Genomic DNA, 19,564 nt, shown 5'->3' with positions numbered 1-19,564 from the left:
GAAGACTTTGTGATCTGTTTTGATCCTTATAAATTCTCGTTTATTTGCTAGTATTTTTTTTTTTCATTTTCAGGATAATTATTACTTAACGAAAACAAATTGCTCATTACCTTCAACTTGACCACGCATAGATTAAAAAGTTACTTAATAAAAAAAATAATCTAAAATTCAATATATCAATATCGAGAATGATCACCAATGGTGTCTTCTTTTTACAATAATTGAAATCATGGGATTCTTGAAATGACACGATTGAAAATCTAGAATCAAAATTATATCGGAGAGTTTCAGTGTTATTTTTGTGCTAGGATAAGATTTGTATGAAGATATAAAAAATTTAAGTGATGAGAAAAGCAATAATCAAGAAAGCCATAGGATTTTAGAATGGCAATATTTTTGGGTGACTCTAAAATTTATGATTTAAGAAATTTGAAATGTCATGAATTTACAAATACCACAGATTTGACATAACAGGACGCTTGAATTCTTAAAACCAAAATGATCTATAAATTGATTCGCTTTTGTGAAGTAACTATTAAGTAATACAACTCAAAAAGCGAGTACTGAACTTCAAGATCTTAAATTAATTTAAATTAACTCTGAAATTGATATGAGTTTGAAATGTATAAAATTCAAGGGTTTTTCCACTGCTTTCACCATATCTTGCTGCACATCTTTTAGAGCCCGTTTGAATTATTATTTTTTGAGTTTTTACAATATATATATACATTATATAATAATTTGATATATGTAAGTTAAAAAGATAATGAAATAATATATTCATGAAAAATAAAATTTTTTGAAGAAAAATAACAATCCAAACAAGGGCTTTTTACATTTTCGATATCTCAGACGTGTGCTTTTTAATGTCCACCAAGTTCTTGTACTCTCTAACAAATATGTGAGAGGACCTTCTCCACTCTTGACCTTTATGCTTAGGCCCACATTTACTTTTATCATTTCCGATGAAATTTGAATAAGCAAGCAAGCAAGCTTCAACATCCGCTTTCTTCATCAACCACAAAATGATGCAATTCCTTTTCTTGTACCCCACATTTTTTGGGAAAAACCAAACATGTCCGTGATGTGAACAGCAAGTTTTTCGTTGTCTGTCTTTATATCGTCAAAACTTCTCTAATGATGTGGTAATCATATTTCAGTTTTTCAGGTCTCCATAAGCAAACGGGGAGCAAAGAAGGGACTCATGAAAGCAACTTGTCCAGAGGACTGGCAGGGAACCTGGTACTAGTAACTTCAAATATTTTTTTTTTTCTTGTTAAGCTTTAACTTGCTTTAAGATTGGGTTCTACCATCATCAAATCCAGAATAAGCCATATTTTCAGACATCTTTATCCAATCCAACCAGTGATTTGCTTCCAAATCATCAATTGCTATACCTGGAAAAGGCCCCGACTGCCTATTTCATGCATGATCCTGCCCGCTTCCTAAACTTAATATTTAATTAAAGTAGATAATCATGCAAGACAAACAAGCCAATCAACTAATAATTCATGGTACAAATAAAAAAGAACAAATAAAAAAAGGGCAGATCCAAGCTGCAGTGTAGCGTAGATGATCACTTGCCCTCTTCGAGCTCTGCAATGCTTCGGAAGGTAGACTCATCACAAGGTATAACAATGCCGTTTCGGTTGTCGAAGCCATACATCTCTGCAGACATCTGGAGCAGTTGCTGGAACGAATGTTTTTTCAAGTAGGACACAGGAAGAACAAATCTTTTCAAACAAGCACCTACGTAAACTACGAAGTGCCTCCTTGGAGTTCTTCCGCTCATGCCTCCTTCTTGGTACGCTGCAACCTTGGACGACATTGATTCGTTACTAGCCAAGTTGAGGGCTTCCAAATACTGCTTATTTATACGGGATGGAACCCTATAGTTGAATTGTCGCCGACGTGAAGGACTTGATTAATATACAGCTGTTGTAGGGCTTGCCAAGAAGCCATGAAGGGTGGGGGAAATTTGACTCCAGCTGATCGAGCATGTGTAGCCGTTCTTTTGCTCGGGGAACATGTTGTATTGTCGTGCAAATTTGATCTTTTCTTGGTTGCACATGGCGTCGATATCTGCCTATATTTCAGCTTACAGTTTTCTGATAGGAAACTAGGATGCAGGTAACATGAAAAAAAAAAAAAATTATGAACGTAAGAATAATGTGAAGCACATGTCAAAAACTTGAGATGATGAGTGCATTTGCGTGTCTATATCTAAAAGTAAATCGTGAATGTGGTTCTTTTAATTTGAGTTTTGGACTGAGTTTAAGGAGTGGTTTCTTGGCTGCCGACTGCCAACCTTGGAAGGATATTTAGGCCTGAAAGTAGCAGCACAACCATACGTACGTGGTTAGTGTATCTTACACAAACCCCTCTTCTGGCTCTGGTTGTTTTCTCTCTCTGGCCCTGCTATGACATATGGTTGTTATGGCCTCGTTTGAACCTTGACCTCCTAGACTTTACCCATACGTTGTACTTTCATTTGTTAATCAGAGAGTAACATGCAGTATTCGTGAAGGTGAAGGAGCATATATGTTAACGAGGGAAATGAGATTGAGACTATTGCGAGCTAATGCTCTAAGACTCCAGATCCTTTGTATTAGCTTGATACGTTGGATTTGCAACTTAAAATTGCAAAGGTTGGACTGGGTCTCCCTGGTTGGAGGTTGGAGTAAGAAATGCATGTCTTGTAGGATGGGAGGTCAAGAGTTCAAACCTTATCTCCCATCAAAATTATCATTTGATGTGACTTCTTTTAAATCCATATGAGTCCATCAAAATTATTATTTGATGTGACTTCTCTTAAATCCATATGAGTATATAATGCACTCGTATAGTCCGATAGTGGTTCAGTCCCCGTGACCCTGTTGGGTCACCCCCTTAGAATGGATTAGAATAAGAATAGGAGTAGGTTTAGATGATGACAATCGATCTCAAAAAAAAAAAGAAAAAAAAGACTGATCGGCCAGACAAGACGTAACAGATCCTTACCCAAGCAAAACTGTCTCAGAAATGATGATAGAGGCAAGTACAAGATGTTCAATTTCGAAGTTAGGTCTAGTCAACTCAGTAGAATTAACTAGTTATCAAAGTTCATTCATTGAGCACTTCAACCAAAGATTAAAGTCTCAGATCTGGCAAAGCACTCGCACTTGAGAAGCATTCAAAGTACTGTACTTCTAACGATGAAAGCCTACATATATGCCTTGAAACAAAACAAAAAAGAGCCCTACATCTGTTTAAACTCATACAATGTGAGGTTTAGGGATTAAAACTATTGGAAAGTACATTAACAACAAAATAGTACATTACAGCTCCATTTTCAAGTAACTGAAAGCATAGTTGCCTCTTCTTTACACTCTGCAGATCCCAGTTAAGGACCAAGTGAACAAACTTTGAAGAGCAAAATTGAAGAAATGGATTCTGTCTTAGGATATTCGTACAGATAAATACCCATTCCTCATGGATACTATTCAGTGGGGAGTGCAAAATGTAATAACCCCTGAAGGGAGAACAACAACATGAGCCTTACCAAAGAGGGATGATTTGTATCACTTCTTCAAAAGCTTGTGGGAAAAAATTCTCTTAGAATACGGACTGTTACGTGAGATTGCCTTGTGGGACTCAATTGCCTCAACCAACGAATTGTGAAGAGGACCCTGATTTCATATCGAAGGTTAAATTATTAGGATACACATGCTTATCAGCATTCATTGGCCTCCAAATCTCTTAAATAGATTGCAAGCAAAATAAGCAGCCAACTGGTAACTTAAATGTCCGGAAAATCTAGAGTGCATTCAACAAACTTAACAGATCAAATCCCAGGAAAAAACTTGTTCAACTAATTCATTCCAACAAGGCCACTTCTATTCCATGTATTATATACAAATGTTAGACTCTGAGAACTGAAGAAAGAAAATTTTCTTGGTTCAAGTTAATGCGCAAAATGAAACCCATATTACATGAATCAAAATAAAGAACAAAGCTTTTCATCAAAAGAATTTCACAACATGGTAGATAATTGCTTAAGAAGTATCTTAAATGAGTAAATATCTGTACAATGTGGGAACTCATACCTCAGAAACTTTGAGAGCTGTTTGGACAACATAATTGGCATGTGGATCTTGAAGCAACTGCTCAAAATGAGTTGCAGACAGTAATTCATGAATTATCGTTGACCGCACTTCATTACTACATACTGCTAGGCATTTTTCAACCACATGGCTGCTGAACTTTTGTGTCGAGAGATGGACATAGTTTCCCTCAAACTGGCAAACCAACTTGGTTGTGGCAGATGGGATCTTAAGCTCCAAGATGAACTGAACAACATAATTCCTGTAATAAAAACACATCTTGAAATAAGAAATAACTGGAAGAACTGAGGAAGATAATATGTATCTACCTAAGCTGGAAGAATTAGAGCTTCAAATTTTGTTTAAAGTTTAATGGTTTTAGTAGAATTTTTCAAAACACAAGCAAACTGAAAACAACTGCAAAACCAGATAGTTAACAATACAAGTAAACAACCAACACACTAATGAACTAACAACATTAAGAGTTGCCACCTGCAGAATGGGGGAGAGATGATGCGATATGGACATATCAAGACCCAACAAACAGAAGAAAGACTTAACTTATCTTGATTTTCAGTCAAATGAGCCAATAAATATGACGATTAGCTGATTAAAATTATAAAGAAAAACAAGGCAAGGGTTAAATTTTGTAGCTCTAGAACTTGAAACTTAAGCTGTCAAACTCCACTCTCCAGTAGGATTCTAATACTTGTGATTATAGTTAGGCACAGAACATCTAGCTTTTCTATGTAGTATATGATACAACGTTCCACAAAAATGCTCAAACAAGAAGTTGTTACAAAAATAATAATTGATATTCTTCTTGTGCGTAATTACCCAAATGCATCTTGCGCAAGCAGAAGGCCATTTGCAGAAATTTCTGCAATCAAGTTTTCCCGATGTTCTCCACTTGCATGGCTAATACATCTTTGTAGAACACAGCAGCCATGCTGATGAGTTGCAATGTCAACACAATACTTTGCAGCAGCAACGAAAATGAACTGCCAAAATGTCATAAAGAATCCATATAAGATAGGTGATAAGGTAAAGAATCAACCAACTTGAATCAAATGGTATCACAACTCTGATAACGCTTTAACAAGTGATTGGTCTCCATGAAAATCCTAATCCTGAGATCATAACAAACTTCATGTTGCTTCAGAAAAGTGATGCTAGCTTTGATAAAGTTAATTGAAGTTCTTGTTTGTTGGCAAAGTAAGATTCAGCCGGCCTATGCCCTCATTAAGCCATGTAGAAATGTGAATTCTTTCAGCATGATTTCTTTTGCAACCCACAAGTTTATGAACAAACTCTTATGATAGTCAAGGCCCTGACTTTTTCATGTTTCTACTCTTTTGATAGTTAAGGACTTTATGAATTCAAGATACAGCAATAATTCCTTTCTGAAAGCCCACAAATCTGGGAGCTTTACTTGGCTGACTATAACTTAATGCAGCAACCCCATCTTCTAGCATTAATTGGAACTCTAAATTTTTTGTATTATACAGAAACACTATCCAATGCGCACGATTTATACTCCTTGAAAAGCCAACTTTCTGTTACGTGGAATGCCCATTCCATAATATAGTAAGCTTTAGTTAATTGTGAATTAACTTTCATTTCCCTGTAGCCAATTTTCCTCAGTGCTAGCAATTTTTTATCTATGCTCTCACATGTCTGTGTCAAAACCACATGTATGACACATTCGATGCATATGTAAGAGCAAAGGTAAGGCATATGAGTATTGTCTTAGTGAACTCAAGTAACAATTAGTAACGACATTTGGTAGAGGATAAGAGTAAGCCCTCTGTCACAAGCCTTCTTACTATCCAATCCACTTCAATTTCTATGTCCTCTCAATTTTTCCAAACAAGGCACTACCACTCCCTTTTATTTGTCATAGGCCACTCCATCCTCCTTTCTCAAGGTAAGAAACAAGACACATCAGTATGTATTACACCAAAACAGAAAACAACATTTAACTAAGTTTTTCATGCTCAAGTAAAGACGCATGATTCATCTTATAGCAGCCTGAACACTAGCCAAAGTCGAAAACAGACAATTCAGCAATCAGTAATGTTTGTGCAATGCCCAAAAAAGAAAAAAAATCCTCCATAAATGATAACAGCGTTCAAAGCAGAAAACCCATATGTTTGCCTTATTATTGAGGGCTTATTGGCTTGCTAAGCTAAAAGAATTGTCCCATAAAAACCAAATGAGAATATGACGACTTTGGCCGACATTTAGACCATCGGAACTGAACCTCTATAGCATTTAGATGTCTGACTAACGTGTCAATGTCGTGAAAGGATATCACCACAGGAAACTTTGATTATGTAATAGTGAGAAGAGATCCACAGTCTCTCCTTTCAATCATGAGAATCACAGAAAGAAATAAGAGAAACATTGGGTATCATGTCTTCTCATCTTTCAGAGACACAACAAAGCAATAGAAAGCTCTTATACAAAACTGTTTCCCAATTCTTGCATTTGGTATACTTACCAAGATAAGGAGCATACATACTTCTTCTGATAAGTGAAGCAGCAAAAGAATAGTGTTGAATGCATTTTGAAATTCACGAGAAGGCCTTTGAAATTCATCAAAAATAAACCACAGCAAAGCATAAGATTCATTTGCTATGAACTTTAGCCCATTGTCAGATATAATCTATGTTAACTCATGATGCAACAAGGTTATCCCTACATATGAAGCCAATCTTCTCAACCAATATCCTACAGACATCTATACTGTAATCAGACAATCAGGAAATCCAAAACATAAACTTTTATACTATAACTCAAATCGATGACAGAAATTGCATAAAAAAGAGGAAGATCACTTAAGAATGTCCAAGAAGCTTCAGTGAAATAGAGGAGTACCTTGCTGTCTTCATAGCTAAGGCATTGCAGGCATCTTTGGACGACATGATTACCATTTAGGTCCTTGATAAGAGCAAGAAATCCAGGTTCAAGAGCTGAAATAACTAGTGACGTCTGCTGCCTAGATTTAAGCGTCTCAATCAATTTTTGAACCACTCGTGTGCTGATACAGTAATAGCTTTGTTAGATCAGTATTGTGCTGAATAATACTCCAAGCGAAAGATGCAAATCTTACCCATGGGTGTTTAATGAGATTCTGATGAGCTCTCCAGGTTTTGCTGTTACCCTGAGCAGAATCTGCATTCTCTGCTCTTCATTGCACGCTTCCAATAGCTTTTGCATAAGGTAATTCCCGAAAGGGTTCATCATAAGTTCAACTACGTGGTCAATTATCTCAGTGAATATGACTTGAACATCTTGAGGAGTTCCCTCATCAAACATCCTTTGCAAGAATCGACAACCATGTTGATCCTTTGCTATGTAGTAAATGTAACCTTGAGCTTCTCCCAAGGAGTTACACTTTGATGGCAGAGAAAATGGGCAACACAGTCTGAGACTTTGAGCACGTACTTGATTTCCTGCAATCTGGGGGCAACCATCTATAAGTGACTGCTTTTCTTGATGTGCATTTACATCAGCCTCATATGGGGAACCCTTGTTGTGCCTTGATCGTTCCTGTCCTCGATTTAACGCATAATTCAAACTTTCCCCTTGAATAATCAAGCTTTGTTCACCAGAAAGAGCCTCAAGACTTCCATGAGGTACTCTAACGTGTGGACGTACTATTTTACATGCATTTGTTCGCTGTTGGCGATAATAATTTACATTTTCCACATTGGCTTGAGTCTTCATTGGAGCCAACTGAGGCACATCCAGAGAGTGAAATACATCATTTTTGGATAGGATACCCATCCCATTTCGCTGAGCATAATATTGAGCCTCAGTAATAGAAGGGCGAGTCACAGTACCTGACAAGTTGTTAACTGGAAATCCCACATAATGATGAGCATCCAGTCCCTTCGTAAGACAAAATTGGGCACTCACAGAACCATTTCTACCATATAAATGAGAATATGGTTCACCTGATTGACTCAGGGAATACCGGGATCCTAATAGATTAGCGTCTAAACTCAAGGGACTTCCTGGAACAGGGCACTGAATTCTCCCATAATCAGAAATGCCTCTGGCATAATATTGTGAAAACAAGCCATGTTGATCCAAATCCATCCCGATATTCCCACCACTAACACGATCAAAAATCTGACGACCACTTAAATTTAGCAATTTTACATCCTCTGGCTCCTTACTAACATACATTCGACTCAAATTTCTTAACAAACTCAGCTCATCAAACACGTTATCATCAGCCTTCCGCCCAAAATACGAATCGGGAGATTTGTTCTCCATCCACAACCGGTCAGAGTAATGTGATTGTGTACTAGTACCACCATTTGAGTGAGTTTGAAGCTCTTCCACTGGAGGTGTGGTAGGGGATCCATTGTCTGAAAATGAATGCCCACCAGAGAACAAACTTGAAGAAGAGCCATCTGAATGCAGAGAAAACCCACTCACAGGGGAAGCACACGTATGTTTATTATTATGATCCAATGTCACATCATCATACATACCCATACGGTACATCATACCAGTCATTTTTTGTGCCAACAAAGACTCATCAAGATTATGATGATGGTGATCACTACCATGACCATGTCTAAGATGATGATGATGATTGAAGGATATTGCATGAGGGATCTCACCCAATAGCAATTCAAGCTCCTCATCATCTTTCATTTTCCTCCTCCTTTTTCCCCTTCTTCAACAATAACTAAGATTCACAACAAGAAGGTAGTAATAACCAAAGATTTACAGCAAAAGCAGGCAAGGCAAGAATCAAGAAGCCCACATTGGAAACTGATCTAAGAAAGACTAAGAAAAAAAAAGAGTAACAGAAACGCAGAAAAGATTACCGCTTTTGATCATCTGGGATGGAGTGAAAGACCAAAAAAAGAGTCTTGATTGAAGAAAATGGAAAGAGTGAGGTGGGGTGGGGAATGGTGATTGTAAAATTTTATTCAAAATCCATTTTTTCTCGTTGGATTATAAGTTTAATAATCGGCTCATTTGGGTTTTGGGTTTTCTATTGGGATGAGTTGGTGAAGCATGCAAAGAAGAATGGACTGGATACGGTTACATACATGTACTGTAGAGAATACATACACACGCACTCTTCTGGTACGGTCTCACGCCATTAAAGCTGGAGAAAAGCAACAGACTCTCTCTCCCCCTCTCTCACTCACAGTCTCACACACCCGAGAACATATATAGCAATTGAGTGAGCGAAAATAAATATTATTGAACAAATCAAAGAGTCAAGGAGTGCTGGTTGCTCTCAACGCCCACGTACGTTTCGGATGTTTGGATATGCGATTATTTAAAATACTATTTAAAATAATTTTTTGCGATATAATATATATAAGATAAAAAATAATTAAAAATAAAAATTTTGTTAAAAATATATTTGTAATATAAACAAATAATTTTTTAGCAAATAATTCTTATCCAAATACATTCGTTGTTTAGCTTTGTCAGTTTGTGAGTATTGTGAAGGTTACACTAACATTTTGTATACTCTCGAGTATAGATATATCTCACATTAAAAATATACGATTTAAAATCAATTTAAAAGATAAGGTGGTATTAGAACTATAAATGAGACCAATCCACGCAACTTTATCTATTCAAACTCAAGCTGAGACTCAATGACACCACAAATTCGAACTCAATTAACCTTCATATGAAAACTTGAGTTCAAGTTCAAACACTAGTTTGAAGCTAGTCAAACTGGACTCAACCTCAAACAAAAATAATATATATATAATTTTAAAATAAATAGATTGGACATTTCATCTTAATAAATAATAAAAATATATGAGAGACATATGTAATTTCGCTATTAAAATATAAAATATTGCAAATATATGAATTCAATCTAGCTTGACAAGTTGAATACTTGATTGGCTCGCCAAGCGAGGTCAAACTCGACTCAATACTAAGATTGAATCGAGTTTTGATTGAGCCAACTAGCAAGCATTGAAATAGATTTGAGTCATTTGCAACCCTAGGTAACATGCATCCAATTCCAATTCCAAATTTTATCATGATGCATATTTTGCTTTCTTCAGAACATTATATCTCAATAACAACGTTTTTTTTAGGTGTCCCTAATGAAGTTGTGATGTGAAAATAAGTTGGTGACAAGAGATATTTGACCATGTGAAGTAGGAAAATTATGTAGTTTTTTTTTTTTTTTTTTGGAAAAGTATGTATTGTATGTATACATGAACCAGTAAGGATTACGAGTTCCAAATTTATATTTGTTAAAGGCATTTTGATTGTTTAATTTTTTTGAAGTATTGATATTTTTTAAACATATTTTTACTATTCAGTTTTTTCAATAAGTGTATTCGGTTTTTTAATCAACCACATGTTTTAAATTTTGTATACAAAGTATACTGTAGCATGTGATTCTTTTTTTCTTATGTATTGAATTTTATAAAATTAAACCACATTTTTTTATTACTTGTTTACATAAATGATACAACTTCTCGATTATTAAGGTTGATCCAGTGACTATGGGAGGACTTTTAGCGTTCTTGAATCATCGATCTAATAGTTGGGTGTCGAAAGGTTTATTGAGAGAGAGAGAGAGAGAGTTTATCAATTCAATTCTTACACGTACATTCTTCATCTCTTTGTCACTAATTTCAAATGTATGTAATGATTGATTTGATATACATAAACTTTAAACCTATGTTTTTTAACTCGGACTGGACCGGCCGGTTGAACGGGGGAATCGGCCAGGCATCTAGTCCGAGCCTCTCCAAAAACCTACCTAACAAAAACTCGGTCAAACCTAGGTTTAACCCAAAACCATTAAACTAGTCAGAACTGGGTTTTTCCTTTTTTCTTTTTTTGAGGTAAACTTTTTTCTTTTGGCTGGCTTTCTATTTTTTACTTTTTTATTTTCCTAAATTACATTGAAGAAAAAAATATATAAATCAAGCTTAATTGATCTATCAAGCAAGATCTACTACAGATCTAACATCAAAATTCGAAAATCAAAAGAAAAAGTAAGAAAGAGAGGGAGAATAAAAAGGAAAAAAAATGTTCATTTAAGTTTTGAATCAAGAACTTGAAAAACATGAGAGGAAAGAATGTAAAATAATAAGATGATATGATATTTTCTTCTGGTAATGGAAGAAAAAAAGAAAAAGATTAAAAGCAAAAAAGAGATTGATAAAAAAAGAGACCCAAAAGAAGAATGAAAAAACGGAAAAAGATGGAATTCATCCGAAAAACGGCAACTCTTTAATGTTTTCAGAACAAAGTGTGATCCTAATCTAATGAACCCACTCCTAAGGCTCATCCAAACCAACCTTTGCCGGCTTCACTATTTGGTATGCCATTTCCTCAATAATGCATTTGTTGCTCCTCATCGGAGGACGATGAGGCCGGGAGACGGTATTGCTAGGTTAATGAAGTGAATGTTTAATAAATTTTTCTATTATTCTGTTTTGACCTCCAAATATTTTAAACAATTATAATTGCTCCTATAAGTTTTTCTAGAGTTTCAATTGTAGCTTTAATTTCTTTACTTCTTCAAATAGGTCTTACAAATTTAGTTCTAAGCTTATCAATTATTTACAACTTCTAAACATTAAATTTGAGATAGGTTCAAAGGGTATTGAATTATAGAATGTTTGGAAATAAAGTTTAATATATGTTATATAAAATTATTATATATTTATAACATCATGATGACATCACCTGGTTCTTAGATGGGTTCGACCCGAATTGAACCCATTGACCCCTGACAATTGGGTTCGACCGAGTCACTGTCCGATCCAAGTTTCAAAACATTGTTTTAAATCATTTTGTCTAAGCTTAGATATATTACGCCCTTTAGTGTTTGGTTTGATTTGTAGTTTTTTCTAATATTATTATGTTTTCTAATAGTAGGGGAGAGAGGGAAGGTAAAAAAAAAACTTTCACTATTGAAAAATATTAAAAGTTCTAATTTTACCCTCATTTGCATTATTCTAATTTTACCCTTATTTGCATTATTCTACTTGTTTTTTGTGTCAAATGGTTGAATCCTATTTTTAGAAAACAAAAAATAAGATTTCTTTTTGGTATTGTATCTAATAATTGCTAATTTAACGGTATAAATGTCTTTTTTATTAATGCATTTAAACATTTTGTGTTTCAAATTTTCTTGTTTTATTTACTGAAGTTAACTAAATTAAGCCAAAATTTTATTATTTTACTTATTTAACCTTACGACTTTTCAGTCTTCAAGAATTCTTGAACATTTTTCACTCTATATGTATTTTCATTTTATCTATTAAGTTCAAGCATTTAATTTAATTGCAAAATAAATAATCTCAAAAGTATTATTGATTTAGTCAATATGGGTAAAGTTGACAACGAGGATATATCCGCTGATCCTAGCAACAACTTTGCACATTTCTCTCCATTTTACTCGTTTGTAAATCCGCCCTAGTGCAATTGGAGATGTTTTATATGAGATTTGTTTTAGTCTCCATGTTGACTATATATAATTAGCTAACAAGAAATAAGCATAATATTTGTTTCTTTTTTGTTATCATGCAATATGACTATCTACATAATAGTATACCATCAACGGCTTCATAAACAACTATTCTACATAATCTAAATTACTAACCACATGTCTCCTTACTTTAGTTAGAAATCAAGCACAAAATAGCACAACTAACTAGTGTTGGGGAACAATACACGCATACATACGTATAATATATGAGTTTAAAGTATATCAAGATTATTCTAATTTGGAGGTTTTCAGGCATTCAATTACTTATAGGATCTTTAAACACTCAATCATTGTAGATTAACAGTGCCTCATTTGAGTTGCCATTTTTTCTGTCTCAAAAAAAAAAATTTTTTTATGAACACATTTTTTAATCATATTTTTATCTCATATATATCAAGTCACTATATTATATTTTAGAAAACAACAATCCAAATAGGCTCACGTAGTAAACTTTTATAGCAAAAAATAACTATACCAAACTTTCTAAAAGTGATCTGATTATTCCAATAGTAGTATTAATTTCGACACAAGCAGATGAGACTAGTTTTGCTACAGGATATGTGTGAGTCCAAGATATAAAAGGTATCAATCATAACGTAATCCTCCATACGTTTTTTCTTCTGCTTCTTGTATGTTTATTTAGTTAATTAGCGAAATTGTTAGGAGATATGCCAAGTGCCAACAACTATATCAACCCCCTCTAAAAAAGAGGGCGAATGAACAATAAGAATTCCCCATAAGAAGAGGAAAAATGTGTAAGTCGAACTTTCTTTTATTTTTTTTTTTTGGTGCGAGTAAATGTGACTTTCATAATAACTTTTAAAATGTTTAAAAGCAGTCACCAGAACTTTCTTCTTTCAGGGGGTAAATTTATTTTAAGGTTAGAACTTAGAAATGTACAAGAGAAATAGATATCAGTAAGGCTGCAAACGAGCCGAACCGAGTCGAGTTTTGAGCTAATCGAGCCGAGTCTCGACTGAATTTTACCAAGCTCGAGCTCGACGAGCCGGCAATTTTCGAGCTCGAGTTCGACTCGAATCAAGTCGAGCCGAGCTCGAAAAAAATAAAAATAATTATTTTATTTTTTAAAAAATAAATAAAATAATATTTTTTTTGTTAATAAATAATAAAATATTAAGAATATATATGTAATTTTATTATGAAAATAAAAAATAAAAAAAATATATAATATACGTAATTTTATTATTAAATAAAAATAAAAATAAAATAAAAATATATATATACTCAAGCTCGCGAGCCGACTCGGGAGCTAACGAGTTTAATATTCTGAGCTCGAGTTCGAGTTCGAGTTTGACTCGAGCCGGCTCGAACTCGACGCGAGCTCGATATTAATCGCGAGCGGTTCGATTCGTTTGCAGCCCTGACAGTAACGAATAAAATGATACGGCATAAGAAGTCAATGAGGAAATTTTACGTTATCAAAAACAAAAAAAAACAAAAAAAGAAAAAGGATAAGAGGGATTGGGTTGAAGTTTGTTGGGAAATCGGTCTAGAAAGGAAACGGCGTCGTTCTCCAGAAGACGGGATTTCATATTTTCATCGGGTGCTAACCTTGCTTGCAGGGTAGTTGCCAAGGCTTCGGAAGACTTCGAAAAAATGGAAGAAAGAGACAAGGAAAAGGCGAAAGGAAGCGAGAGATGGACTGCAGCGATCACGAATTTATCAGAGATAGCGGCTAATCTCGATTCACTTCAGAAGCTACTAATGAAGAAGGCTGTATATGTTGACGAAGAGACTTTCGCCAAAGCCTCTCTCAGCTCTGAGCAAGCTCGAACTATCAAGGCACTTCTTTGGCTACCGTTATCAATTTGATTAATCTTATCTACTCTATATTATTGGATTCTTTGAATATTCATGCAGTATTTGACTAATTATATTCTGGGTTTTCCTTGATTTGGTATGTTTTGTTGGAAAACTGCTTTCGTTTAGAATTTATTTATATGATATTTAAGCTAAAGTATCTCAGATTTTGTTCTAATTCACTGAATATATCTTATTGGACTGCTGGAAAGATTGAATGTTTGTTTTTTTAATTGACTACGTTCACCTACTGTTGTCGGGCAATTTTACTGTGATATTCCTTTTCATTTATTTGTTTTTTTTTTCTTCTGCTTCATAAATGGGATGGTTATAATTGGAGTTTCTTGGCTTTTTGTTCCTTGCATTGATGATTGATTTGGTTATTGACATGGTATTGAGGTGATCTCCACTTGTCTGCACTAGAGCTGTTGATTTTGGTCAGTATAAACTTCTAAACCAGACTTAGTATAGTTTGTTTTCTGCGTTCAAGCTGTATCTTTTAGCTATATGATTCAATGTTGTTAAATAGATGTCGGATTGCATGCTTTTGTTGCTTGTGAGATTTATGCAGCTTCAGGCGGCAATCAGATGTAAAATTCAAGTGCTTGGCAAACCAAAGAGCGCATATATCTGTGCACTATTACATATTATAGTTAGAGCAACATGTACCTATTGCCGCATAAGAGAAGGACAAAAAGAAGAAAATGTATCAATTGTTACTGGGGTTGATACTGATTTAGAAGCCGACTTGATCATAAAAGGATTACAATGAGTTCACTTTAAAGTGATATTGTTCTTTGCTATTTGAAGGGTAATTTAATTTTCTGAAGCAAGGATCTTCAATAAATGTAAGAGAATCTGAAAGACACGATGCTTTAGGTGGATCATAATGCACAAAACTGAAGGTTACAGATCAGTTTGGCCCTGATCAACTGACATGTATGGGTCACTGGCCATTCAGACTAGCATCAAAGGAATTCTCGATAGAACAAATACTTCAAAGGAAAGTATACTAAGTATACACTTATATTCCATAAGTCATGTGATTCAAAATAACACTAGGTTGTTTGAAAATGAGTACGTTCTTGCAAATTTCTCATAGACCAAACCATATACTTATTGTTTGATTACCTTGTGTTACCATTGGTTTGTTATGATTATGGATAAAGGCCACGGAGTTTTATATCTCTATGAAGTTCATTGCTGAAAAATCTAGTTTCAAATCCTTGTGTTCCAACTACAAATAATGATCAGCTTTTAATTCTATTAAAGGACTGAAATTCTGACTGAGGTGAGCATATTGATGGGCTGTTTTCAAATGGCAGGTTCTTGAACAAAGAGTTGAGACCTTGGAACGGGAGTTAGATGCTGCCATATCTGCTGCAGCCCGTGCACGAAATGAAAAACGACAGGCTGAGGCAGCACAGAAAGCTGCCGAACTACGTGCTTTGGAGGTTACGAGAGAGCTTGAGAACACTACAAGTACATTTTCTTTTCTCTCCTTTAGTGTGGAATAAGCACCTTATGCGTCATTAAAGAAGAGAAATGGAATCAATTGTGTTCTAGGAGATTCTTGACCAAAATAAGCTGTGGTCATAATATAAGTTCTAGTAAAAGTTTACATCTATTTCTTTACCTTTACCTAGTGCATTTGTCCTGTATTATTGAAGAACTTCATCCATTAAGGTAAGTGTGCTGTACTCTGGTTATGTTGGGGTGATTGCTTGTGTTGTTGGGACTCTGACAGTACTTTAAAAGCCTGCTTGTTATGCAATCTTGATCGGTGGAAACTTTTGGTGTTACATGGGCATCTGCTTCTGATGGAAGTTCATATTGCAAAGCTTTTGTCTCATTTGCAATATTTCCACCTACAATCTTCAGATTAAAAGGTCTTTGTAGTAATTATTCATTAAGGTTAAGTTGGTTAAGTTTTTCTGATTTATGACTTATACAGTCTCAGCAAATAAAGACCCCATACTGTTCTCATGCTTGGGGGAATGGGTACATAATCAGGTTTTCCAAAACCTATCCCGAATTTATGGTCAGATCATGTAATGAAGGAGTAAGTTGAAAACTAAATTGCTTCTCCATCTTGTAGTTTCTTTGCTTTGAGCCTTTGTGCAGTGAACTTTCTTGTTTAGATCCTAAAGTAATTCTAGATATTTTTATAAGTTGCTTCCTTTGTCTGTCTCAGATGAACCCTGAATTTTCTCTCTTTCTAAAATTGGATTTTAATAGGCTAAAAATCTAAATGCTTTCCCAAAAGTCACAAAGAGCTAGCCTAGTGCCTGTTCCTGCCTTTTAATTTACGTTGGGCTACATGCAATGCCGCTTCAGTATGTTGATGTTAAAAGTAATGAGTGCAATTTTTGGAAATAACTGCATGGGAAGGTGAAGGTGAACTGCATCATCTAGCTGTTTTAGACCCAAAATAAGAGTCTGGAGCAGGCTTTAGCTGATTTGGTCATCTCCTGTTATGCATACCTTGCGTCAGTTTTCTATTCTTCTGGCCCCAGCCTTCAGAAAGTTATTGAGGTCTTTCTGCAATTTTGGTGATGGCCATGTTATTTCCTATTTAATGTGAAGACTATAAGCTAACAAATATGAGAGAAGTTTCTCTTTGTCACACAATACTAAATCTTGTAGTTATAAGATTGCTTGTGACAGTTGCTTTCACCCTAATATGTTTCTCTTTTGCAGAAGTATTTGAATTGCACATGGAAGAGTTGCGAGCAAAGCAAGAAGAAATTTCTAAGCGGGACAATGAAATTAAGCTCCTAGAAGCTATAATTCAGACACTCGGAGGCAGAGAGTCACTCAAATGATTAAGATCCATCTTATCACTCCAGTATGTTGTTCATTCTTTGCTGGGAAACGAATAGCAGGATGTCTGTATACGTCTCTTCATGTATATTACTAATTCTTGGAAGGAGTTCTGGAGAAGTAATTCTGAAAATATAACCGTTACTCTATTCTGCTTAACATCTTATTAACCTGGTTGACTTCCACGATCCTACTATGCCACTTGTGCCCCTAGATGGCTATTGTTTTCGTGATTGTTATTGGTCCAATAACATAATTCATTGTTGCTCCTTGTCTGGAGATTGTTATGCACTCCCCTTTTTATCTTTTTCTCCCCCTAAATTGAGGAATTGGCTACTTTATCAGTAAATTTTTGTGCTACAATGAGATTTGTGCTGCAGGTGGATAGTTCCACTAGAGCAGGAACAAGAGATACGGTCTTGAACATGAGATTAAGAATGCTACAGCTGACTATTTTGAGAAATGTCAAGTAAAGAAATGATGCAGCAGCACCTCTAGTTGAACTTCTACATACTGCTCAATCTTTCTGTGAAAGTGTTGGGGCAGCCCTCCAACACTCCATTCATGTGCTGGCAAAGTCTTTCTGATGACGGGCGCCAAGGCTGAATGCTAATACATGTATACTATTGAAAGTAAAATAACATATCGTCAAGACATCCTAAAACTAAGATAAGTCTGAGTCAATTGAGGAACGCTGGCAAGTGACATCCATAATGTATTGCTTTTATGATATGAACTTCCCAATTTGAGCTTGGGAAAGTCTACAAGTCTGCAAACTAAGACTAGATGGAAACGAAATTTGATTTACATTCAGAAAGTAACACATTATTTTCCTTAAAGGGGCAATGAAACATGGCCTTATTGGTTAGATGCTCCATTTGTTGAAACTAAGAGGTCAAGGGTTCGAGTCATCATGGAGCGAGTGGAAAAATACTATTCATCAATTTTTTAGAAAAAAAAAATATTTTCCTTAAAGGAGAAAATCATTTTGTATATTTATGGGCGGAGGAGACAATTGAAAGAATAAACACAGCAATGCACAATTATACACAATCAATTATTGCAACATCTCTTCTCCATATAATAATAAAAAAAAGATAAATAAAGTATAGAAAATAACTAAACTATCGTGACATTTGGTGTGCCCGGTGACCAAATAATGCCTAGTTAAATTCAAAAGATACCTTAAAAAAAGTAACAAGCACATGAAGGTCAAATTTTAGTATGTTAATTTTAGTGGTCTTAAATTGAAGAAATGGAAGCAAAGCACTGTAATGTAGGATCTACCCATGTCCACAAGGTAGTCCTTAAACAGTGGTAGTTATACAAGCTTTTCTTCTAATTTTAAAACTCCAATTAATTTTTTTTGTTTGTAATTTATTTTAAGCAAGACAGTAAAAAGGTATTTTTCCAAATTCTTGTCCAACTATCTGAGTTCAATGGGTGCAAAGTGTCTAAAAACTAAAGTGCAATCTATATCTATATAAGCTTGAGAAGGGATTTTCAGCAACAAGCATCCACACAGCTTCCCACTCCCAGTTCCATTTTTCTAGCATTTCACATTTAATTTAATTTATAAAATATATTCCTCTCAACTTTTGCATCTACTCTTCATATTTGATTTTGTTGGTTTTTTGTAAAATCATTTCATTTCAAATTGTTAGTTAATGTGCATGTTATTGTATTTGAACTTTAACTCATCACATTCCCAATTGCTATGCATTATTTACGATTCTACTCCAATGAAGGCCATGCTTTCATGTCTTCTTAAGAAGAGATAACAAATATAACCTCTTTTCATGCCTTCTTAATTTTAATAAAAGGAAATGTTATTTGCACTCTCATTTTTGTTATTCACACTTCCACAATCATTTTGATATTATAGTTTTCATTCATTAGATTATATGATAAAGGGCAAAAAGTCCCAGTGGCCCTCAAACTATTAGCATGATGAACTTTTGACCCCCAAACAATTAAAAGTAAACTTTTGGCCCCCGATCTATCTAAAGTATAAAATGTTAGATCTTCTGTCAAAATTAGCAGTTAATACTGACGGAATCTACGACCACGTGAGACGCACGCTGAAATACGAAGGGCATTTTTATCCACAATGACCTGTGTTCCACTCGGTAAAATGGGACTCCTTCCCGAACTTGAACAAAGAAAAACTCCATTGCAGCCAAAGAAGTTGCTGAACTGGAAGCATGCGAGAAACCAACAATCCGCCTTTTCCATTGTACAGGTGTGAGAAAATATCGAGGGTCATGCGCGGATTGTGGCTGCTGGGCAGAGATTTGCGGTATGCGCGGATGGTGGCTGCAGA

The 19,564-nt window shown here is 35.0% G+C and overlaps 2 protein-coding genes and 1 long non-coding RNA gene across 3 annotated transcripts; 2 read left to right on the top strand and 1 right to left on the bottom strand.

The window, feature by feature from the left end:
* The first annotated feature begins 855 nt into the window (after nt 1-855).
* Nucleotides 856-2,203, top strand: LOC140037218 (uncharacterized). The gene is made up of 2 exons (XR_011841144.1): nt 856-1,077; nt 1,169-2,203. It is a non-coding gene; the product is annotated as an uncharacterized lncRNA (long non-coding RNA).
* Nucleotides 2,204-3,269: 1,066 nt separating this feature from the next.
* LOC113731680 (uncharacterized) lies at nt 3,270-9,264 on the bottom strand. Its single transcript, XM_027257061.2, has 5 exons — nt 7,198-9,264; nt 6,963-7,125; nt 4,920-5,083; nt 4,086-4,344; nt 3,270-3,668 (listed from the first exon to the last, which is right to left on the bottom strand). The coding sequence occupies exons 1-5, from the start codon at nt 8,754-8,756 to the stop codon at nt 3,561-3,563; spliced, it is 2,253 nt and encodes a 750-aa protein (XP_027112862.1). The 5' UTR covers nt 8,757-9,264; the 3' UTR covers nt 3,270-3,560.
* A 4,775-nt stretch (nt 9,265-14,039) lies between these two features.
* On the top strand, nt 14,040-17,532 carry LOC140036816 (uncharacterized). The gene is made up of 3 exons (XM_072079658.1): nt 14,040-14,400; nt 15,744-15,900; nt 17,119-17,532. The coding sequence occupies exons 1-3, from the start codon at nt 14,215-14,217 to the stop codon at nt 17,241-17,243; spliced, it is 468 nt and encodes a 155-aa protein (XP_071935759.1). The 5' UTR covers nt 14,040-14,214; the 3' UTR covers nt 17,244-17,532.
* Nucleotides 17,533-19,564: the final 2,032 nt, after the last annotated feature.

The sequence above is a fragment of the Coffea arabica genome, chromosome 2e (assembly GCF_036785885.1).
Source record: "Coffea arabica cultivar ET-39 chromosome 2e, Coffea Arabica ET-39 HiFi, whole genome shotgun sequence".
NCBI classification, from domain to species: Eukaryota; Viridiplantae; Streptophyta; class Magnoliopsida; order Gentianales; family Rubiaceae; genus Coffea; species Coffea arabica.
The sequence above is the reverse complement of the archived record's forward strand: the minus strand, read 5'-3'. Positions and strand labels throughout refer to the sequence as shown.

Coding starts and splice junctions, on each gene's coding strand:
- LOC113731680 (XM_027257061.2), bottom strand. CDS start 8,756: ATGAAAGATGATGAGGAGCTTGAATTGCTATTGGGTGAGATCCCTCAT. Junction 5,084..6,962: donor TTAGCTATGAAGACAGCAAG/GTACTCCTCTAT, acceptor ACATTTTGGCAG/TTCATTTTCGTTGCTGCTGC. Junction 4,345..4,919: donor CTTGCGCAAGATGCATTTGG/GTAATTACGCAC, acceptor TTTTTATTACAG/GAATTATGTTGTTCAGTTCA.
- LOC140036816 (XM_072079658.1), top strand. CDS start 14,215: ATGGAAGAAAGAGACAAGGAAAAGGCGAAAGGAAGCGAGAGATGGACT. Junction 14,401..15,743: donor AGCAAGCTCGAACTATCAAG/GCACTTCTTTGG, acceptor TTCAAATGGCAG/GTTCTTGAACAAAGAGTTGA. Junction 15,901..17,118: donor AGAGCTTGAGAACACTACAA/GTACATTTTCTT, acceptor TCTCTTTTGCAG/AAGTATTTGAATTGCACATG.